Genomic DNA, 24,853 nt, shown 5'->3' with positions numbered 1-24,853 from the left:
ATGACGTAAGAGAAATGTCATTTTCAGTACTCTCACAGACACTGATAACACAGTGAAAATGGGGAAGAGCTCCTTTGTACACACCTAACCAATGAGGCATTCAGTGTGCCAATGGGAAACAAACTTGATGGGCCAGTTTGCAAACAGATCTGCAATCAAATTATTCACATTACACCTGTAGTTTAGGTGGTATTCAAGGGTACAACTACACTGTGGGGTTTTTTTTTTAAGAAGGTATTCAAATCACACACTTGCATGCCTTCTTCCATTTTTTTTCTGGAAGATTTTCCAATATTTAGCCCATCTACATGGGGTGAAATGTTGGAAAAAAACCCTCCTCTTTCGAAAGCCCCTGTAATCCTTGTTTTACGAGGAATAAGGAGGCTTTAGAAAGAGGTTTTTTTCCCCCAACATTTGGCTCTGTGTAGATGGGACAAATATCAGAAAATCCTCTTTTGGAAAAAAAACGGAAGAAAGTATGCAAATGTGAGTGCAATTTGCATACCTTCTTTGGAAAAAAAAACTCACAGTGTAGCTGTACCTCAAGTAGCAGACTAATGCCATTTTCTTTCCAAAATATCACCATAGTTGTACTTTTTGTGGCTCAGCAAAAATCTTCAAGGAAAAGCAAGTCTTTTCATGTTCACCACTTTGTTTTCTGGGGATTGCCGAGATCATCTAAACAGCTGGAATCCATTTCAGAAGAGTTTGACTCCAACTGAACATGTGCTTGAATATTTCTCCTCTATGTAACTGACTTTCTACCTATCTAAAGCCCAGTTTACTATCTGAGTTATAAACAAGGTCTACTGAACTATTCGAGGTACTTTCAGTTATCTTTATGAGGGCAAAGCCAGCCATCATAGGTCCGTTAACCCCCTCTCTCCCCGCCAATACTGGAGATAAGGATTTCTTTGTGTTAAGTGCTAATACATTAGGGATTTGCAGTTTCCACTAGAGAAATCCTAATCACTGATGTAATCTAAGGATGCTGCACATGCAGCTACTGTCTGAGACATGTCCCAATGCAAAAAAAAAAAAAAAAAAAAAAAAAAAGTATTTTCTTAACGTGGCTTTACAACCCACACTAGCTAACTTGGGTTAAAACAGTAACGAAGACATGGTTCAAGTTAGCAGCTTGAGCTCATGCAGCAGCCTTGGGTTGAACTCAAGTGGCCAACCAGAGTTCCTGCATCTTCACTACTATTTTAACGTATGTTATCTAGCAGCGTTCCCTCTGTCAGGATCCTGGGCAAAGGAAGGCTGAACTAGTGGCAGGACCTGAACCCAGATGTCAGGGACAAGAGTCAATGTCAGGGACAAGAGTCAATCTGAATGTCAAGCTGGAGTCAAAGTCAGGAATAAAGCTGAAGGTCAGTAACAGGTACCTGGATCTGTGTTGGGCCCTGAGAGTCCTCGGAGAGTTAGAATACCAGTCGGAGTTTCTGAATCATTTTCAGAACCAGGGCAGTCATGGTAGCTAAGTAGGAATCCTCATTGTTGCCTGTCCATTTTCTGTCACACCCTATGAGTATATTTAGGATCAAGGAGCCAATCAGGAATCACTCAGGCAACTGTCAGATCTCTTGAAGTGGCATTTCCCATGGCCTCTGCTGTTATTTAGCTCTTATTACCACTAAATGTCTTCTAAGAGCCCAGTAAGCAGTGGAATGTTGGTAATGCTGCTGGACAATATCGAACTCCTGTGGTTTGGCAAATTCTCTGCTTCGGCACTGCCCAGGTCCCAACAGGGCCAGAATAGAGAGTTCAACCAGTAGTACCTTTCACCATCACCAGTAACAAAGGTTCTACAGTCCAAATTAAACCCTTCCTGACACCTGTGCAATCCTATTGCCTTCAGATGAGTCAGCGATATCTCTGCTGCAACATCCTTGTTTTCAAATTCTGCCCTCATTCCAAACAGGTACAGTCTTGTTGCTTAACAGACTCTCATGTGAATGATCATTGGGTATACTAATCCTGTTCAGTAACCACATAAACCTTAGAAAGAGCACTAAGAGGCTAAGCATTGTACACATCAGGTTAGATTTATCCTGACTGCCTGCAAGCATGGATTCAAATCTCAGAGAGTCGAACTGTCAGCCATGTGACACGGATACATTTGACATTGTAGCGGTTATTAGTGGATTGGGGTGGGATGATGTAAGCAAGCAATATTCTGCTTTCCATCAACATTGAAAATCTCATGATACTTTTTCTTTTTTTAAAACAGTAGCAGTTAGCCACAACATCCTAGACCAAAATTTTCCCTCCCTGTGGGCCTTGTGCCCCCATTTGTGTGCCCAATGCCTGCTGCTCTCCATTAGGAGGGTAAGATTTATTTACATACCCAGTTTATGAAGAGCTTTGGCATCTTTCCCAGTCAGGTGGTATTATGATTCATTATGAAGATGATTATGTCACAAAAGGAAGATCTAATTGTGAGTTCAAAAAGGGAAAGAGGCTACAAGGCTCCTGCTCCCTATTCACTGCAGGGAGGCAGGCCACCGTCTGAGACTTAGAACGCCCAGAGATAGGAATGAGGCAGACCAGTGGCTGGCTGGCCACCTAGAGAGCTCACACTAGCAAAATGGTAAAACGTGAAGCTTGGACGATTTTTGGATGAGCTTCTGCCCAGAAAATGCTTCAGTCTATCTGCATGGCTTCCTGTTCCAGATTTAAAGAAACAGTACGGATTATCCTCACATGCTGAATCCTCTGCTGTAAGAGCACTTCTCAAAGGATACTGCTTCCCAAAATTTCCCTGGGGCTGGTGTGGTTCTGCACCAGGGATTTGTGTTAATGTCACGGTCTAGGGGAAAGTATTTTTGAGTCTTGAAGTATATATCAGCAAAAGAAACAAGCCTCCTGACTTCTGTGTAAAAATGATGATTTCCATGATGATTCCTCTGCCCAGTGAAAACTGGGTTTAAGTTCTCCTCTAGAGCTCTACACAGGCCAGGTAGCCTAGATAACCAGCCAGGTGGGGAGCTGAGCAGCCAAGGAAGCTGCCAAGCCAACCAGTCAAAGAATCAGCTGCTAGGAGCTGGGCAGTTTGGGTAGCTGGGAATCCCAGGGAACTGGAAAGCAAGATAGGACAAACTGGGCAGTTGTTCTGTGTGAGAGCCCACAAAGCCAAGGAGTTGGGCATCCCTGATGGCTGGCAGGTAGATAGTTGTGTTCCCGCCTGCTTTCTCTCAAGAGTTTTGATAGGAGAGGTCTAGCTTGGATATTAGGGAAAGCTATTTCCCCAGGAGGGTGGTGAAGTACTGGAATGGGTTACCTAGGGAGGTGGCAGAATCTCCATCCCTAGAGTAAGTCTTGGCTTGTCAAAGCCCTGGCTAGGATGATTTAGTTCGGATTGGTCCTGCCTTGGGCAGGGGGCTGGACTTGATGACCTCCTGAGGTCTCTTCCAGCTCTATCATTCTAATGCTTAATTTTGTCAAATCAGCATTTTTGACCATCCCTATTTTCTTCCTACTGTATTTACAGGGCTATCAATTAAAGTGCTGACCTAAATTTAGCTGGAGCACAAAACCACTTTGCTAAAAGATACAGTTTCTCCAGAATGTACTACAAGTAAAATTAATGCCAATTTCAATAACATGAAAATACGTCAAACAAAAACATGCTGTGTTGGGGCTATTATTTTCATATCAGTGGTTTCAGTTACTTGAAACAGACATCCAAGTCAACTTTTCTTAGCATATCACTGGGTCATTCAATCATCAGAAAATATAATAGCTACCAAGCATTTTAACTGCCCTGGATACAACCAGTTCCCATCTTGCTGTAGAGATTGAGCAGGCAAGTTGCCAAGGGCAGCAAAACATTAAGGGCAGCAAAATCTTTAATGACTTGTCACAGTGTGGGTGACTGAATGCTGTGAAAGGCATACATTTTCCAGTTGGTCTAAGGTAGAAAAATATCCTACAGCACACAAAACAACCAGAATATAATTGCGGAAACACATTATCTGGCACTTACGTTAATAGCCAAGCCTAAAAGAAACCCCTGTGCATTATGCTGAATTTTCCAGGTAAAAACAAATAACCTGTGAGAGCAAATATCAGTTTACCAGCTTGCTCTGCAAAGCACAAAGACAAAAACTCAGTACACCTGAAAACTGACCCAAATTATTCAGGCCCTGAGCAGACTGGCATGAGAACTTTACTATCTACAGCTGGGTTTGAACTCTGTTATTCTTAATAAGGTTCTAAACTAGGAATGAGCTTGACCCAAAACCCAGGACTCAAATATCCCTAAAACTTAGGGAAGTAATTTTGTGTTATTTTAATCATCAATAATCTCGTGGATTTTAGTAGGAATAGAAAATACTGTAAAAGCAGATGAGATAATTTTGAGACAGCAGACAAAACAATTCTCTAGTCTTTAAAAATCACACCTCTCTTTTCTGATATACTCCTTTTTTCTATTTTTTTTTTAAATTCTTACTATTATTCCTTTGTTATTTGTATAGGTTGAGCCTTTCTGGTCCGACACCATCCATGGTCTGGCATGATTTCAGTTAGACAGATGTCCACTTATTGTTTCTCGCAATCCCATCAAGTTTGTTTAGAGACATCAGTCTTGACTCTCAGAGATCTGTGCTGCTATTTAGCTCTAATTTCCCCCTAAATGTCTTCTATGAGTCCAGTAAGCAGTGGAAGTGTTGGTAATGCTGCTTGACAATATTGATCTCCCATAGTTTAATAAACTCTGGTTTGGCACTGGTAAGGTCCCCAAGTGCTGGATTAGAGAGGATCAACCTGTATTTAGTGACAAGAAATAATAAATAAAAACCACTTCAGGGCCACTAGGGGGAGCTCTGGTTTTTTTTTGTATCTTGAAAAACTACATGTTTATTGTTCAGCTTTTCATATTGATAGCAATCAGTCAGAGCCCCCTCTTTTCCCATAGGCAGAATGGAATCTAGCTGGCTTCAGACATGGTGTTAGAGAGAGAATGATGTAATGGTTAGGGTGCTGACCTGGCATCTGTGAAACCCGGATTCAAGTTGTAGCTGTACTACAGACTTCCTGTATGAGGCTGAACAAGTCACAAAGGGCAGACCTACACAGACACTTACGTTGATCTAACTTATGCTACTCAGGGGTATGAAAAAGACACACATCCCTGAATGACACAAGTTACAGTGACCTGAGCACTGTCCACACTATGTTCCCCCGCACTGACATAGCTGCCATGTCTTGTGGAGGAGGAGTAATTATGTTGACAGGAAAGTGCTCTCCCGTCAGCATCAAGCATCTTCAGCAGATGCAGTGCAGCCTTGCAACTGCCCCGATGTAGCACTTGTAGTGTAGACCAGCCCAGAATTCTTCCGTGAATCAGTTCTCCATTTGTAAAGTAGGCATGATGCTGCCCTTTTTTTCAGGAATACTGTGATGATAAATACTAGAACTGGCTGGAAAACAATAATTCTGTTTTACAAAAAATATACACGTTTCAAAATTTGGTTTCATTCCAGAGCAGAAGGAAAGTGAGGCTATTCAGAAAAGTTCCAAAACAGAGAAACCCTCTAGAACAGCATGATGACATGGGCCAGGATCTAGAGACAAAGGTTCAAGTCTCTGGTCTGCCTGGTTCAGAGCAGCAACTTAAACCTAGCTCTGCCCCATCCCTGATGAATGCCCTAATCACAAAGCTATTGGTTAATCTGAGAGATGTCTGAATTCCATTTGAGACTACTGAAATCAATACATTTCCATGGGCCATTTAGGTTTCCACTAAACTGCATTCTTCTTCTGAAAGAGTTTTTTTTTTAAGTTCTCAACCAACTCTAATATAGTACAATGATGATGAGCTGCTCAGATCCAAGTACTTTAGACAAACAGGTGTCTTATATCATCAAAAAGTTGCTATTCCTGTCAGTTGGAATAGCCATAGTGAAACCTTCTTGTTTTGATTGCACAGGATCCTATATCTTGGCTCTGAGCTAGATTTCACCTCAGCTTAGGATTCCATTTGCAGAGACTTCTTCCTATGCCCACAGAAGACTAGCTGTGACTATTAGAGGTGAGTGACATTCACAGCAAACAATCTGGGCTCTTTTTCTGCTTCTGGATAGCCATGACTTCACAACTTACTTGAAATTAGTCACTACCTAACTTCCTGAAAAAATATTTACTCTGAAGAGTGATCACCAACAGGTTACTGTCAATATTCATAGTCAAGCTGCAGTGGTTCATTGTAACCGGCCATATAATTTAGATGGCATTCTGAGTGTTCACTTCCTGGTTGAGAGCTGGGAAAAACCACAAAGCCTTTGAATTTCTAAAGGAGAAAAGAGCAGGTCAGGGAATAGTAGCTGAGAAATAGCTTTAGGGAATTTTAGAAGAATTTAAACTTTGTTATGGGTCATACTGGCTTTGATCTATGTGTCACTACTGGAAAAATTAAGCTACTGCAGGTTTTTCAGTTGGCTGCTGCATTTATATTTATTTTTCTCCAGACATATTTGCACAAGTAACTGCACTTAAGTTCACAGCCCTAGCTGTCCCAGGAGGTTCAGGCTGGATCCTCAGCCTGATCCTTTTCCTATCTCACTGCCAAAACTCTGACAAAGGGCTTTGGAAACATTGTGCAAGGCAGTGTTCCATCACAGGGCGTAAAGCAAACGGGAAGGGGGAGGGGAGTGCACTGTGATATCGTTAGAAAATGTTCCTCCTTCAAGTTGTCCAAATTAATGGTTAGTGACCTTACTTCAAAAGAGAACAAACACACAGTCCAATTAACAGATAACATCCTTCCCACCGAGAGCACAACACATATGTATGTCTACTAGGAGCTGGATTGGAAACAGATTTTCCTTTAATCTGCATTGTTCTAAACCAAGATATGAGGCCCATATAGTCTCCATACCAAGGGTACATCTACAGTGCACATTTTCTTCACTGGCATGTGGAGTACATACCTGCATAGTCCCCTAGCATGGGTATAAACAGCAGCGTAGTCACAGAGACGTGGCTTAGGCAAGTGACACAGCATTTATATTTACTTTTGTATTTTACTGAAGGATATGGATACTTTTGGGAGTATATGCCATACACACTCTCTATATAAATCCAGGTTATGAGCGTTTGCCAGAAGCTGGGAACAGGCAACAGAAGATGGATCATGATGATTGCCTCTTCTGTTCATTCCTTCTGAAGCACCTGGCATTGGCCACTGATGGAAGAGAGGATACTGGGCTAGATGGACCATTGCTCTGACCCAGTATGGTCACGCTCATGTTCTTATATAGAACCTATATGTATCTGCTCCCTGTTGTAACCCACTAAACCCCACTCCCCTCCCAGAGCTGAGATAGAGCTCAGGAATCCTGACTGTGTTTATGTTTCTCTCTTTCCACTGAGTTAGTAATGAAGTAAGAATATATATTAAAATTTTAAGCCTAACCAGTGTCCCTTAAACAACTGCCACAAAAATGAGGAGGTTAGTTAAATCATAATTAAAAGGTACAGTGCCAAAGGTAAAATCCCTGCAAGATGCTCCATAATAGAGGCGCGACTTAAATGTTACCCCTGTAAGCCGGCTGGCTTGGTCCTGGGCCCCTGACCTGTATTCAGGCCTGTAAATAAAGGTCCAGTGGCTCCTTACAAACCATTGTACCTGACGGCAAGGCAGACAGCAAACAAACACAATCCCAAAGTCAGTATGGCCTGGGCCCTGGTTCATGGTAGAGCAGCCAAACAAACGCAGTTCCCCAGGCACGCAGAGGGAGGGGGAGACTGCCACCCAGTATGTGTGGTGACATGGGGGGATGCGGGCCCTGCCTACTCCATTGAGTTCTGGTCCAGGTCCCTAACAGTGGCAGCCCTGAGGTCAGCGGGGATCACATGAATAATAACATTGAATTATGTTTCATGAAACACACTTTTTCAAAGCCCTGCTTCAAATCACTAGGGACCTAATCCTAATCCCAAATGAAGTTTATGAGAGATGCCTCATTGACATTAAACATTGAAGGATGGGGCTTAAATGTATGTCTTCTTAATAGAAAAAGAGAGTGGGAGAATATTTAAAAGCAGGTGTCTCAAATGCATAGCCTGTGGCCATCTATGGACTGGAGTATATTCACAATCCTGCACCAACCCTATCCCCTCCTAATCCTTTAGGCTGCAATCCCTCAGCGGACAGGGTACAATGGGGGGTAGAGGGGAAATCATGGGAAGAGGTGGGGTTTGAGGGATGAGGATGGGCACACCCTCCTGAGCCATTGGGTCTCCCAGGCCAGATTGCAATTCTGCTCTAGCCTGTAGAGGACCTGCAGGCTGTGAGTTTGAGACCCCTGTTTAAAAGCTTTTCTAAAATTATACTCTTAACTGGGCAATTTTGCTGTTGGTCACTGCATATATATATATATATATATATATATATATATATATATACACACACACACACACACATATACATATATATATACACACACACACACACACACACACACACACACACACACCAGAAGTCAGTGGGAGCCACTGGGAGCATACAAAGCTCAAAATGGACAACACTCACAAATTTTCAAGTTGCTTTTACATAGCTATACTTTTGGAAACTGGAGATTTTCACAATTAAAATAAAACTATAGATATGGAAATATCTGTAGATACTCACTGCTGTTCTTGATACAGATAGGGTGGGGGAGATTTTCAAAATCCCCTAAGGGATTAGGAGTGACCTTGAACCCCCATATTTTTATGGAAATAAGCTTCTGATTATGAATATGCCTAACTCTACTATACTTTGTGTAAAATATTGCATATAACCTAGTATTTTAAAAAGTTATAATCTGCTGAATGCAGACTATTAAGTAGCACCTTAGTGACTAACAAAATGTATATAAATAGCTAATATCATGAGCTTTTCTGGGCAAAACTCACTCCCTCAGATGAGTGGTAAAAGCGGGTTTTGCCTACGAAAGCTCATAATACTACATATATATTTTGTGTTAGTTTTTAAGGTGCTACAGGCCTACTCATTGTTATTCCCATAAAGATAGAAGATTATAGCGCTTCAGGATTTATATATGTAGCACACACTGGTGTCACTGAAAGTTACACACATGTAACAAAGCCCACTGATGGTGCAGCAGCACAGCACAGTAGTACTAAAACGAGTGATGCACGTGAATCCCAGCACACTGCGGCAAATCCTTCCTCACTTTTCTGTTGCCATGGAGGGCCCTATAGTTGAGCCGGGGTAATGGCATTGCAGGGAGGGAGGGGACTGGGTGTGGAAGGCAATGCAAGTAGTGCAGCAGCAACATGCAAGAATTGAGGGATCCGAACACTAAGAGCAGGATGCTGCTACAGTAATATGGCTCTTCCCCAGGAGCAACCCGTGGATGTAGGCAACCTCAACAGTTGCCTAGTGCGCCGCGTTTAACGCAGAGCCCAATGATGACATCATGCCTTTGAGGGCTATGGAGGTGGGGGCGCCGATCGCACATTCCACCTAGGGTGCCAGTTGCCAGCAGCTCTCCTTGAGCCGCTCCTGCTCTTCCCATTTGCCACCTGCCTCACAAGAGGGTTAAAGGCCAGTGGACACTACTTAGGCCATGGAAGCCTTTGCAGAGCAATCCCAACTATCTAGCCAGTATGCATACTGTTCCTAAAGTCATGGTTCCTTTGAAAAGAGTGAGGACGAATGTGGGCCACACTGAACTTCATTAAACCACTACTCCATCCATGGGGCTGAATTGCTTCTAGTCTCACCATCTACATTTCCTGCCCCTCATGTCCTGTCCACAGTAGATCCTCCCAGGAACATGGGCCCTCAGCTTCAGGTCATTGCTCTTCAAAGCCACGCACTGCCCATTGAAAAGTGGAGATCAGTATGTGTGCATTTAAAAGTGTTGCATGGTCTGCCCTTGACCTGTCCTCCTGCCTCACACTGGGCTACATTCACAACATCAATACTAATTATGGGTCATTCTTTTTCATTCGTCGATCGTTTCCATTTCAGAGACTGGGGGAGAGAGGCTCTGCACACACAGCACCAAACTAGATTTTTGATGGCTTGATGGATCCTCGCTCAGCTTCAGGAACAGCCCAGAATTCAGCCCAAGTGCAGATGAGCTCTTTTTGAAATCATTTCCCCTACCCTCTCAGGCTTATCAATGACTGGAATGTCATCTTCTCTGCAAACTCATCATCATCCTTGCTACTAATTAGCCTTATTGTAGAATATAATGAAGAAATTTTCCCTCCAGAGAATTACAGGCTGAGATGACCTGGAAATTGGCCTACATAAAATTTATGAATTTATTTTGCTATTATGAACTCTGTGTTAAATCCCTTGTGATGATTTTTACTGTATTCTTGCCTCATATTTTTCATGCTATGGAGCAAAGAATGGTGCTAGTGCATCTACCTTTGGAAAAATAGTTGTTAAGGGTTAGTGACAATGACTAGACCTGGCCCATGCAGAAAAATGGGATGGCTGAAGTTTGGGGGAAAGTCAGTTTTCTCCAAAGTCTCAAAATGAGGTTGGAGCTGTGGAATTTCTAAGAAGAGAAACAATGAAATCAGGTGCTGGTACAACACAAATGCTGAGAAGTTGGTGAGGGAACTCACAGACATGGAGAAAGTATAAGCAGGGAGAGGAACAGAGGGTCAGGCTTTCACAGCTGAGGGTGTGATATAGAGGACCAGCTAAGGAAGAAGGAAACTGGCTGCACCGGAAGGAAGGACTTCATGATTTAGAGGACCAGCTATGTGCAAGAGGGAGTAATACTATACTCCTTAGCAAACTCTGATCTAAGCACAGAGCATGTTCATAAGGTAGTGAAGAAACTGGGGCAGGGTAATGCATATAGGTGTTCTCTTGTTTTGTCTATATCTATTCATTACTTACGCTAATAAAGAGAAAGTGGGATTTATTTTGGAGCCCTTATGAAGTGTACGTATCTGTTATCACTATCTTGCATCGCTGAAGAAGTCAGTGTACACCTGAGTATACACAACGTTGATGTTCTGGGGAAGGGAGTGCTTAAGCTGCAAGGAAGTCTGAGGGGTTCAGTACTGGGCCTGGGGACCTGGCAGCTGGAGCACAGAACCTCATTTCCATCAAGAGGTGGCACATAGGGGCCCTGGGCCCAGGAAACATGCATGAGAGCCCCAGGAAAGAACCAATGTTGCAGCTGGTGTAGGCAAGGGAAGCTTCAGGGCAAACAGACGCAGGATGGTAGATGTGGGACCCAAGTGCAGTAGCTTTCTTAGTGTGCACCTTGGAAAACCTCTACCACAGCTGTGTGACATTAGCAGAGGCATCGTATATTACTTTGTAATATAGTGCAATGCTGTTGGACTAAGGGATTTAATTAGGCTTGGAACCCAGTGTAATTAGGAGAGTTTGTTAGCATATGAAAATTGCACTTAAATATTATGCAGAGTTCTATGGATATTGGCTGCTCCCTATCTCCTGAGGCATGTTTCATGCTGCTGACAATCTGTCTAAATTTAATCTGAGATGTATGTGATTGGAGCTGTAGGGAACTCAGAGTCATGGCAGTTCTGGAGGGCCTCTCAGCTCAGTGTGCACCATGCTTACACTAAGTATCAAAAATCGCCAGCCCACATCCATGTAACTTGCTAACCTGCAGTCACAAAGTAAAGAGATGCACCAGACACCTTCCAATTGGCCTCAGGAGCTACAGATTTTGCTTGTGGTCACATATTGTACCAATTGCTTCTAAAAAATAATATATATCAGGAAGGACATCATGCTTTTTAATCATTAATTCTACATATCTTTTTCCTTTAGAGGAAAAAAGCAAGCAGGGACTTCACAAGCTTGGCACCTAAAATTCATCAAAAAAGCTAGAATGAGCTCAATCAGCTATTACTATAAATATCAGAGCCATACATTAATCACATTCCTATATCTGAACATTAGAACAGGATGGAAAACAGCTTTTCTATCCTCTGAAAATTTTCAATATTTTAAAAAAAAATCCTGAATTGGGAAAAAAGCCAAAGTTTTGAAAACTTTTGCAGAGAAATTCAAAAGGGCAAAATTGTTTCTACTGAGCAAATTCAAAATTCTGTGTTTTGATTTCAACTATTTTAGACTGTTTTTATATACAGGTTGAACCTCCCAAATCTGGGGCTCTGGTCTGGCAACATCCGTGGTCCAGAAGGAAGGACCACGGATGTTACTGGACAAGAGAGCCCCGGGGCAAGGAGCATGAGCCAGTTGGGAGTCCCATGGGTGCCTGAAAGCCCTGGCTGAGCTGGCAGGGGCTGGTCCTGTGATGGGTGTGGAGTCCAGCCCTAGAGAGCCCCAGACCAGAGAGCCCCACCAGCAGCCAAGAAGAATCCCCTGCTCCAGCTGGGAACCCAGGAAGCAGCTGAGGTGGTGGCAGCTGGGGGAATCCCCAGCCATGAACCCTGGTGGGAGCAGGGCTGGCATCAGCTAGGGGAGGATCCTCATTGGGATCAGGGCCAGTGGTGACTGGGGGGAATCCTCAGTGAGAGTGCAGCCAGTGGCAACCAAAGGAGAGTCCTGGTCCTGGCCTGGAACCCCAGTGGCATCAGGACCAGTAGTGGCTGGGGGAATACTCCCTGGTTCAGGACCAGTCAGGTTCCAAGGATGCTGGGACAAGGAGGTCCTACCAGTATATAAAATACATTTTTAAATAAAATCATTTTTGAAATGGAGCAGTTTCAATATCCAGCATGTTGTGCTTTGACATGTTTAAGAATTGGTTTTTTCAAAATGAGATTTTTGTCCAAAATCAGTACAATTGCACAGGTAATAATAGTTTAATCAAAACTGAATTTTCTTAAGGAAATTGGTTTTGACTAAAAGTGTTCAACCAGCTTTGCTGAACACTACTTGAACTGGAAGAGTTCTAACACGGCTCTGAATCCAGACATCACAAAGGGATCCTAGTTCAATAATGGACTAAACTCAAATCCTATCTCTAAACGTCCCATGGCTTGGGGAAAGTTCAGCATCAATCCAGTTCCAAACTTAGTAGCTTGGGTCCATCTCTAGAACATACTTTTATTCTTAAGCAGAACAAAATTCATTACAAGAATGGGGTTTTAAAATGAAACCATGAAACCCTGTCACACTAACTACTGCTCTGTACAGAGGAATAAAACCTGAGCTTCCATAAAACTTGCAGAGGGACAGGAGGCAAAAACATCTTGACTGAGTAACAAGATGAATTTTGGAGTGTTGCTGGCTAATTGGCAATACTGACTCAGCAAACACAAAGAACACCATTAGAGGTTTGATTCAAAGCCCACTGGAGTCAATGGATCAGATCCTATGGTCGTTTGCTGGGCAGAAGTGCCAGAACAAATGAAGGAATCATACTGCCTTGCTCCTCTAACATATCCACACAGGATAGCCATAATTTGACCCATTGTTGGTGAAGTCTGTAAGGGTATGTCTACACTACCACCCTAGTAAGAACTAGGGTGGTAATGTAGGCATACCGCACTTGCAAATGAAGCCCGGGATTTGAATTTCCCGGGCTTCATTTGCATAAGCCGGCCGGCGCCATTTTTAAATGCCGGCTTGTTCGAACCCCGTGCCGCGCGACTACACGCGGCAAGGGCTAGATAGTTCGAACTAGCAAGCCATTCCAAACTATCTGTACGCCTCGTTCCACGTTCCTCGAGGCGTACAGATAGTTCGGAATGGCTTGCTAGTTCGAACTATCTAGCCCGTGCCGTGTGTAGCTACGCGGCACGGGGTTCGAACAAGCCGGCATTTAAAAATGGCGCCGGCCGGCTTATGCAAATGAAGCCTGGGAAATTCAAATCCCGGGCTTCATTTGCAAGTGCGGTATGCCTACATTACCCTGCTAGTTTGAACTAGCGGGGTAGTGTAGACATACCCTAAATGCTTTGGGATTTTGCAGAATGGAAGGGCTTTTTGGTGTTTAAACTGTTAGTCCTGAAAGGATAAAATGTAGATAATGTACAGATAGATGAACCCTGGTGAGTTTGGTTATTGTGGGATGTGTACACAAAGTTTCCTGTCATTTAAACCCTGTCATTTCCTTTCAGAGCTGACACTAACAAAACCACACTTGTTTAAGGGAAGTCTGGCTGGGCACAAAGGCAGGTGTGGTGATGAGCAATCATGTGTAGCAGCTCTAAGCCTGTATCTGTGCTCTTCACTGTAAATTGGTAAGTCACACTGAAGGAGCATTACTGCATGGATATGTGTACCCTGCCATCAGCACTGGCAGCTTAAACTCACTTCCCACAGAAGTGCCTTCCTTTATGGGAGCACCATTATTACCTATGACTTCTCTGTGGGTTCAAGAGGAGGAGGATGAAGGTGCCATGTGGTTCCCAGTGGCTCCCTTTCCTCTCCCCAGTGGCAGTAGCCTAAAGATACTCTAAAGACTCACATTCCCCTTTCCTGGGAAGGGCAAATTTAGATCCCCCAATATGCTGGGTCACTTTAGCTCCCCTGATTTGGATTTAGAGAGACAGAGAAAGGTGGAGAACAAAACTTTCCCTCTCCCTTTGGCTCCTTGAAAACCCTGGGCCCATGACAAAGGGAAATAGAGATCCCTCCTTGCTTTGCTATGCTGTGAGATCCTACAAGGAGAAGGGTGGATAGGTACATGTGGGGAGTAGGACCCAAGCGGTATTGGATCATTTCAGTGGAACCAACAAGACCCAAATGGGGATATTTCAATAGGAGCTAGGCACCTAAATACCATTACAAATCTGGCACAGGGTTACCTGTAGTACGGTTGCCATCTCCAGAGCACCTTGCATAGCATGAGGTAGTCTTGTAGGCAACCCACCCTCAGCTCCCTTGTGGGTCTATCAGAGACTTTCCACAATCCAAAGTATTTAAAACAAGATACCTGGGGGTCTAATGTATTGAGTGATTACATGCAGTTTCTGGTGGCAGACATAATCCCTTCCCTCTTGGCTTAGTTTCACCCTGATCCCTCCTCCAGTTCCAGCCAGGTTGGCAACATGATCTTTAAGAAATAGAAGACAAAAAAACCTTCATAATAAAGTCCTTTGCTCAAGGGCTTCTAAGTTGGGGTACGATCTTCCAGCTTTCCTCCACAGCATCTCAGTCCTTCTTCTTCTAATGTGTCCCCTGCCTTTCTACTTCCTGCAACTCCTCCAGCTCTGGCCTTTGATTCACCCAAAGAGTCTCCCAGATGTCTCCTTTATCTACCCCAGAGGTCTGATTGGGTCACATGACCGTTTTCATTTTCCCACCTGCTAAAGAAAGTTGGTGACGTCACAGGTGGGGCTGAGACCTATCTCTTCTTAAACGACCAGCCACCTTCTGACATTGCCATATTGGGTCAAACCTATGGTCCATTTAGCCCATAATCCTATCTTGTTCATCACAGGTAGGTGCAAATCTGCAGACATGAGGATCAGGGCTCAGGAAAGAAGGGGAGAGATGGATGGGAGAAAAACAGCGCTGGTGCATATATGCTTGTAGAGCGAGGGGGCATGCAGAGATGGGAGACGGAGGCCCAAGGCTGAGTGAGGTGGCTGCTGTGTGGTGGAGGGTACTGGTGGGGGGGACAGGCAGAAGTGCAAGTAGAATTAGACAAGCACGTTTCCTAAATAAATAGGTAAATAATAATAATTAATAAAATATCAGTGGCCTTTTGAACACAGAGGACCAGATCCTTATCAGGTGTAAATCAGTACAGGTCTTCTGAAGTCTGGGGAGCTATATTGGCTTACATCAGCTGAGGATTTGGCTCATGCTAAATGGCAGGTTTGAAATCAGGCAAAACAATTTCACCTTTCCCTGTTTGCCGTACACTATTCATTATTAGTAGCATTATGAGTTAGGAAGGGATGGGTATATAAAATATTATATGATGAGATAAAGCAAATCTGTGTCATGCTGAAAATATTCAGCTAAGACATAATTTTGTGCAAAAGGAATAATGTCTTCAGATTCTGAATTTGCTAAATATTTATACTATGGTATTAGCACTGAATTAGCAACCATCAAGGGGGGAGGGGAAGAAACACATTTTCGACAGCAAAATGGAAAATGTCTCTTGCTGTCCATTAAGCATGGTAATATAATACTAACAAGGATAGTGTACGGAACTGTTATCTGGTCTGCTGTCTGCTTCACTCTGTAGATATCTTCTTAAATCAATAACACTCACATTGATTTTTCCAGCATACTGCATTCCAGTAAAAAACAAAGCCACACAACCTAGGATGAGAGAATGAGTCAGCTATTTCCTACCCTACTGGTTCTGTGATGGCCTTTCATTTAGGAAAAAATATCCAGAAGGAGCTAAAGTATACACAAATGTTTGCAAATATTGAACTTGTGAGTTGTAACAGCATATGATTTTGGATTTTGTTGCAACTCACAAACCAGCATGTTGAAATGTATAGGCTGCAGTGAGTGCACAAAAGTCAACAGCTGGATAGAGTCAAAATCCATGGAAGCCATACTGGAAAAGATGCCTACGTGAAATCTAGGTGCTTGCTGCAGAAGTCATATGAGTCTACGTTTAACAGTCATGAGCTGGGGACAATCCATGATGATCCCAACAGATCAGTCCCATGGGATCCTGCAACTTTTGCTATAGTTTAACCATGGTGCTACATAGCACAATTTACAGCAAGTTGCTGCTGCCCAGGGTAGCTTTTACTTACCATCTTTTTAACCTATTAAGTTAACAATATGTTTTAATTTGGTATCTCAAAGAATAATTTAATTTCCTGCATGGAGTATAGTTATAGCTGAAACATTCCCAGGTGGGTGAAGTAATGTCTTTTGTTAGAGCAACTTCTATTGGTCTTTTTACAAAGCAATCTCTCAGAATCTGACCTATCAGTCCTCCTTCTTTCAAAAGGAGAGCCTAGAAGCTTAAATTCATAATTCTGCTTGACACTAAAAATCATGGGCTGATCAGAGACACTAGGTTTATGGCTCTTTACAACAATCAATAAATCACTAACCCCTCCTCCCTTTTTGTCCTATGATGGCAGAGTTATTAACGGGCCATTCTGAATAGTCCCTTATAATATGTGCTAATTTTTTGCACTAAGCAATCTTTTCCATCTTGCATTTAGCTGTGACACACAGAGTGCTTTCCCAGACCAGTGGCAGGAAGTGGCGTGGACTGGGACACCTCTTCCCGTAATTCCCATTATCCAGGAAAGGGGACCAATGGCCAATAAGAGCTGCTAGTCCCCACACCTGCAGAGATGTAGATAAATACAAGGGCTAATGCTGTCAAATCACGTACAGCCCATGGGCCAGTTATTGCCCACCACTGCTTTGAGTGGTTGATTGAAGTTAAAACCAGGTGAGGTTTTGAGCCAGGGCAACTATGTTGAGCCAGCAGCCTTATATAGCCCATTGCAAACCCAGTGAAAAGCGGACAGAGGAGAAACAAACAGAAGTTGTTTGCATGAGAGGTCACCTAAGAAGGGAACCCACACTGTTTTCCCCTTCCAGACTTCTGGGAATAGTAAATGCATCATCTGATCAGTCTCTACATACATTACGAGGAAGAAAATATGGAAAGTGAGAGATTGGCTGTTGTGACTTTCACAGGATGTGCCATGTTTATCTTTCTCCTGGAGGACAGAAGTGACTTGGTCTGTACATAGTACAAAATGGCCTCTGTACTGGAAAAAAGGTCAAAGACCTATAGATCAAAGTTGAGGACTCCCTGCTAATGAGGACAGAGGCATTCATCTGTTGTCTGGTCCAGGAATGCTGAAAAGCGTGCTACTTGCTTAAGCTGGAATTCAGAATAGGATGGAGAGCATGCCAAGACTCACCAAGCTCTCTGGCTACTACCACTTGCTGCTTACCCACAGGCGCACCAACAGTACAACCAAGAATGACCTTGAGCATATCACTACAGATTCCATGGTTCTGAGAAGAAGGATAAAACAGAAGGATAACAGAATTTGGGACACAAGTGGTGTTCTCATCTGTCCTCCCTGTTGAAAGAAAAGGCCTGGGCAGGGACTACTGTGAAAGTAAAAGCATGACTACACAGGTGGTATTGGTGAGAGGGCTTTGGCTTCTTCAATGAGACAATGTTCCAGGAAAGAGGATTAGTGTGCTCGGATGGGCTCCATCTATCAAATCTTGGGAAGGGCATCTCTGGACATCATGTGGCTAGGAGCAGCCAGCCTTCAATGTCACCCAGTCCCCATGTCACCTTGCCCAGCTAGCCCTCAATGCCACCCAGGCCATGCCATGTGGGGCTCCAGCAGCAATATAAAAGGCCGAGGACTTCAGCCAACACTGCTGCCCCAATAGCCCCAGCTGCCCCCTTTGCCCTTCCCCCTAGGCAGCCCTGACTTAATATGACTTCTTCCAAAATTGAAGTACCAACCCTGGGGAATCCAGGGGTGAAAGTAGCTTAAATTTCTTTGGAACTTTTGTATTGCAGGGCAGGTAGTTGGGGAAGGATTGCAATACAACAGTACCTGTAAGAAATTTTGGGATGGAGTGTGGGGGGGGGCAGGTTCGGAGCAGGGGGTGCAACAGTCAAGGCAGGAGGTTGGGTGTCAGGGGCAGGGCTAAGGGTAGGGGACTGTGGTGGTGGAGGGCTCAGGGCAGACGGTGTGGGGGCTCTGGGTGGGGAGTATGGCCACCATGCTGCCTGGCCACAAGATCTCTGGGACTGGCCAGGGTAGCAGCGACTGCACCGCCTTGCTGCTGGATCCCCAGGGCTGAAGGCTGGGTGCACTGTGGCTGTACTGACCAGGTGCTGTGGATGCTGGCTCAGGCCCAGGCTCCTGTAGGGCCAGAAGGGGAAAGGTGGGATACCCATGCTAGTGCCAGCATGGGAACCTCACCTGCATACAGTGGCCAGTAGCATCCCAAACCCTCCCCCCGTCAGCCACTTTCTTACTGGTGCACCACACCGGAGTACACCAGCTTACTTTCTTCTTTGGATATAGCTTGTTCCAGGATAGGTATGGGAATAAAGGAAGAGGCATCTCTCTGTATGTCAAGAATGTTTTCACTTGTTCTGAGGTCTAAAAGGAAGTCAGTGGCAGATCTCCTGCGAGTTTAGGGTGAGGATAAAAAGAGAAAAGAGTAATAGTGATGTTAGGCTGGGCCTCTATTTTAGACCACCAGATCAAGAGGAAATTTATGGTGCATTCTAACTAACACACATGAGCAAAAGCTGAAGAACTGTGTATATTTAGTTTGGAAAAGGAAGATTAGGGAGGGACATGATAGCAGGATTCTAATATTTGACAGGCTGCCATTAAAAAAAAAGATGGAGAAAATTTATTTTTTCTTGCCACAGAGGACAGGACAAGAGGCAACGGGTTCAAAGTACAGCACAGCAGATTTAGATTAAATTTCAGGGGGAAAAAATCCTAACTGTAAGAATCATAGGCCAGAGGAAAAGACTGCCTAAAGAGGTTGTGGAAGCTCCTTCACTGGAGGTTTTCAAAAGGAGGCTAGATAGCCATCTGTCTTGAATGTTTAGATATACCAAATCCTACATTTTGGTGTAATGCCGAGAGGCAGAACTGAAGATGGAAGGGACCTCCAGAGTTTAGTGCATGGGTCTCTACTGCTTGAGCTAAAAACCAGCTGGCTCTCAGGTAAGTCTATACAGCAAACTCAGTCTCTCTCTCTCTCTGTAGGTGATCTAAGTGCCATTAGATGGGACAGTGAACCACACTCAGAAGGTATGTGGGTTACATTGGCAGTGGGTTACACTAGATGACCCTGACAGTCAGTCCCTTCTAATCTTATGGCTCTAGGATTATATACTGTCCTACACTTTGGACTATATGGGTGTGAATAGCAGTGCATACCAAAGTGCTGCACTGTAACTCCCCTGTGTAGACATCATGTGGGTGAACTAAAAGGTTACTAGTTCACATTAATGCATTCCATTTACATGAGAAGTTGTTGAGGTTCATAATGATGTGAGAGGGAGCAGAATCTGGCCTATGGTATGTAGGGATACTTTGGGGGAGTGTGGTGTTTTGCTTTGTTTTATTTACAAACCATTTCAACCCCGCTGTGATCTCTTCAGCCTCTGAGAAAATGGTGTGATTTTTAACTAGAAAGCCTGTCACTCTGCAGTGAGGCTCTCAATAGAAAGTAACCATGCTTACATCTAATCTAAAGAATTATAAGCAACACTAGAGCCTAAACATTACCTGATATTCTAAGAGGAGAGTAAAGCTTGTGGGCCCATGAAAAAACATCATCATCAAGAGGAAACACAGAAACTTAAATTTTGTATATATCCAGTATTTTTTTCATGATATTTAATTTGAACTTGGTCTATAGCCAAACAATATGTAAGTTATTATCCACTGTTGCTTCCCATACCAAAGCTGTGTGATTTAGATCAATATAACTGGATAGAGCAATATATTTCTAAGATCCAGTAATAAATGAAATTTTACCCAGGAGTAGTAAATAATTAGTCCAGTGTGGTACACAATTCCCATACATCTGGGTGAGATCATTATAATGGATACTGTCAGCAGAGCTGGAGGTTTCAAATTATGGGACAAAGTATGTGTACCTGTGTTAGGGTCTGTCTACACTAGCCATGCTAGTTCGAACTAGGGTGGTTAATGTAGTCATTCAAACTTGCAAATGAAGCCCGGTATTAAAATATCCCAGGCTTTATTTGCATGTTCGAGGGCGCCGCCATTTTTAAATGCCCGGTAGTTTGAACTCCCTGCCAACGGCTACAGGTGTCATGGACTAGGTAGTTCGAATTAAAGCTCCTAATTCGAACTACCGTTACTCCTCCTGCAATGAGCCGTGGGCAGGGAGTTCAAACTACCGGGCATTTAAAAATGGCGGCGCTCGGGAACACGCAAATAAAGCCCGGGATATTTTAATCCCAGGCTTCATTTTCAAGTTTGAATGACTACATTAGCCACCCTAGTTCAAACTAGGGTGGCAGGGTAGACATACCCATATAGACTAAACTATCATGGGATAACATAGGGCATTTTGTAATCATATATATAGTAGTCCAATGTCTGTGACTCTAACACTGAAATGCTGGCTGTTCCCTCTGGGCAGGGCTGTTGCCTCCCTGGCTGTTCCCTCTGGGTGGCGCTGTTGCGTGAGTCACGTCCTTCGCCTCCCACCATGGTGCTCAGATGACTTCTACGCCGCTCAGCTGGGTCGCCGCGGGGGACCAAGCAGCGCAAGCGGCCATTTGAGTGCTGCGGTTCCCATGCATCACAGGGGTGCTGCTTGCTCCCCCGCGGCGACCCAGCTGAGTGGCACAGAAGTCAGCTGAGTGCCACGGCGGGAGGCGAAGGGGGGCAGTGTGGTGATGTACATGGCCAGGGGGCAGGGCCTGGCCATGTACATCACCGTCCCACCCCCTTTCGCATCCCCCTTCACCTCCTGCTGTGGTGCTCAGCTGTCTTCTGCGCTGCCCAGCCAGGCTGCCATGGGGGACCCCAAATGGCTGCTTGCACTGCTTGCTCCCCCGCGGCGGCCCGGCTGAGCGGCGCAGAAGTCAGCCGAGCACCACAGTGGGAGGTGAAGGGGGGCAGGACGGTGAGAGAGAGAGAGAGAGAGAGAGAGAGAGAAAGAGAGAGAGACGGAGCAAGAGACCGGTAGGCTCAGGAGAGAAGACCGACGTGGAGGGGAGACCTGAAAATCCCGTCTTATGACGGGCTAATTGGCTGGTTATATATAGTAGCTTAACTGGAAATAGTGCTAACTTTACACTAATTCTGCTTCTTTACTACATGATCATTTATGTTTATTAGAAGCAATCGAGAATTGAGGACACTCAACACCTGGCAGGAGACACTTTCCAGCTTGCAAGAATGGACTCTCGCCTGCACTATGAAAATTGTCCAGTGCTGACAATAAGTGTCAATGGTGCAAGTGAACCAGTTTTGCACACACTTAGCTGAAAATGTGACCAACAACAAGCACTGTTCAGCCCATTTCAGAAACATGGCTAAAGTCCCGATCACCACTTCCACTCCTCTTGCTTATATTCAGCTCCAAATTCTGAAAAGGCTCAGAGCCACAAAGTTATTTAGGCATTTAACTCCAGTGGAAATCAATGAGAGGTAGGCACCTAAATACATTAGAGGATCTTGGCCAAACCCTTCCTGGGAAATGCTGAGAATTCTCAGCATTTATTGTTATCAGCCTAAGAGTTCTAGACATTATGGGAGCAGATGCTCAGTGTTCAGATTTGAGCTTTCCTCTTTTTTGTAGCTGCCCAAAAGGCAAGAAACGACACAAAGAAATGCTTTAAAAAAAGGAATGAACTGTATGGGCCACATCCTGCTAACATTCATGCAAGTAGTTGTATTCAAAGCAATAGGACTAATTGCATAAAGACTGAGCTGCACAATTGGCTACCTGTGTGTTACCATAGGCTAGTGATAGCATCTAGAAGCTGAGAAGTAATGACTGTTTTATAACAGTTCTGCTAGGCTACTTCCTTCAAGAGAAAAAATGTAGAGGGAAATTAATTCACAGTATGAAAATGTGTTGATAAGATGCACAGGTAGATAGGAATTAAAGCAACCAACCATTGCTAGTTTGAGTTATCCTTGGGCAAATGTGCTCATTGTTTATCTAGTTGTTGAGTTTTATTCTAGGGAGATGGTGGAAAACTCGTGGGCAGAAACAAAACAAGCATTAGCATAACGAGAAACAGTACCTGAACAGTACCTTTGATGGCAGGAGGAGTGTACACGCTCTGCTTCCTCTGCTTAGGGGAGGCATTCTGTGACTAGAAATAAGAGAAAGAAGTTTAATAGACATAGAAGGAAACAGTCAAACCATGGCAGACCATTTCCTGGCCCCCGGGACGGGGGACGGAATCAAGTCTGCTATTTATCAAGCTATTCAGTTTTTCTACATTGCTTCTTTTCCCAGCATGGCTTGTATTGCTCACATAGCCTTAATTTCCCTCTGGGTCCCTATTAACTCTGCTCCAGTCAGTGGTAGACAATCCAGACAATTATTATCTAATATGGTGGCATGGTTATCTTGGATATGATTCATATGTGTTACAGCACACTGTCTCAGAGAAGGCTTTTGCATAGGTAACATCAGTGTAATTTGGAAAATGAAGCAGGGATATTTGCAGTTCTGGGAACACATTTCTTGCCTTGTGGAATGTATATGCCATTACTATTATCCTACTGTATCATAATGGATGGAAAGATGTTGTTTATGAATAAAATATTTGTTGTATTAAAAGAGAGCTATTTACATTCAATGTGTGACGTGATGCTGATCCTCACCACAGTCAAGCTTCAGACATCTGTATATAGATCTTAGAAGCAATCAATGCTGCCCTTTGCTATTTAAAGCAGTGCTCGCTTTTTTAAAACCCCAGCACAAGAGAAAGAGATCCAGGGGAGCCAGAAGGGTTGGTGGGAAGCAGGGGGGTGGATTGAAAGAACTCACCTTAGACTTCACTGCAAACTTAATACTTGAGCTAATACCCACTGAAGTCAATGGAAAAAACTAATTGATTTCAATGGGCACTAGCTATGGCTCTAATACAGAATTAGAAAGGAAACTTGCAAACCCTGATCTCCCCTGCACTGCTAAATAGCATTTGCTGTGCTCATTAACCTGACTAAAGACTAATGGAGAAGATAACGAAAAGTAGAGGAGTAACAGGTATTTGTACAAAGTAATTTATCTAGAAGCTTTATCCACGAAAAGCTGTGTCAGTTAAGGAAGCCTGATAGTATAAACAATCGTATAAACCAGCAAAACAAGAATGAATACATTTTCAAAATGGCTGTTAAACAATAGCCCACTATTTAAAAAAATGTAACTAACTTACGTCTCCTTGTGAGTTGTTCTTTCTCTTCTCATCTATTTCTATAAAGGGGGAAAAATCAGTTAGAGAAAAGGAAATATCAAAAGCTTTTTTCCAGGGTAAATATTGTGGAACATATTCTGATCTCAGCATTATTTCCACTATAAATAAGGAGTTATACCACTGATTTACAAGTTTCCCCCAGCCTTTGTCTGCCCTCTAGACCAAAAAGATCCATACCCTTAAACAAATAAGTGCTTTAGCCAGATTTCCAAAAGCACGTCGCACTCATCAGTTCTTGTTGAGAACAATAGATGATGAACTCTTTAGGAAATCTGTCCCTTAGACCGTAAGTCTTTGGGGCAGGGACTTCACCTTCTTTTATGTTTGCAGAAAACCTAGCCATTTATAGGCACAGCTAGAAATTAAGTGGTAATCATTCATAACAACTACAAGCTGCTAAATTATTAATATAACAGCAAAATGTCACTGATAGAGCATCTTAACATTATATATAAAATAGCAATTCTAAATATAATTATTTGAAGTTTAAAAGATTCATGATAGAGCACTAGTTTGGAGTCAGAAGTGACCATGGAGTGGTTCTTGTTATTACAGATTGCAGTTGATTGCCTCTGTCAATTACCCACATTTAGCACTTTGAAAGAAAGTAAATACCTCTTAAAATTTATCGAGTACACTGTCTGATGCTGTACATGGAACAGGAGGTCAACTGCTTCCTAGCATGTAGTCACCATCAGTTTACGCCCTGTTGCATGAAATTATTACTTTTCTATTGTTGTCACACCTTGCATGTTGTTAATAGTCAAAAAGTAAGTTGTCAGTTCTCAAGAATGATTTGCCAATTACTACACTATCTAGTAAGCAAGACCTCAGATACAGTGTAATTATAGAGTGACACTAAACATATAGTGTGACACTAAAATATAGTGTGACATCTGTCACCATCAAGATACATGGGCCCCACCCTAAGAAGTCCCATCCTAAAATTCCCCTGTTCACTGCTCACTAAAGTCTGGTGAATTTGTGCATGTGTATCTGAAGAA

General features: G+C 43.4%; 1 protein-coding gene across 4 annotated transcripts in view; it reads right to left on the bottom strand.

Annotated features, from left to right (window-relative positions):
• PPP1R1C (protein phosphatase 1 regulatory inhibitor subunit 1C) overlaps window positions 1-24,853 on the bottom strand; it is an 81,589-nt gene that overhangs the window by 20,072 nt on the left and 36,664 nt on the right. For 3 of the 4 annotated variants that reach the window (XM_006121696.5, XM_014572862.3, XM_006121697.5), the window contains exons 3-4: window positions 23,811-23,848; window positions 22,679-22,739 (exon numbers count right to left, since the gene is read on the bottom strand). In XM_006121696.5, the coding sequence (XP_006121758.1) occupies window positions 22,679-22,739; window positions 23,811-23,848 (99 nt within the window). Of the gene's footprint in view, window positions 1-22,667; window positions 22,740-23,810; window positions 23,849-24,853 lie in introns of all 4 variants that reach the window. The other variant, XM_006121698.5, reaches the window with a different exon arrangement.

The sequence above is a fragment of the Pelodiscus sinensis genome, chromosome 7 (genome assembly GCF_052426305.1).
Source record: "Pelodiscus sinensis isolate ZL-2025 chromosome 7, ASM5242630v1, whole genome shotgun sequence".
Taxonomy (NCBI): Eukaryota; Metazoa; Chordata; order Testudines; family Trionychidae; genus Pelodiscus; species Pelodiscus sinensis.
Note: the sequence above shows the minus strand (reverse complement) of the source record. Positions and strands in the feature narration are given on the sequence as shown.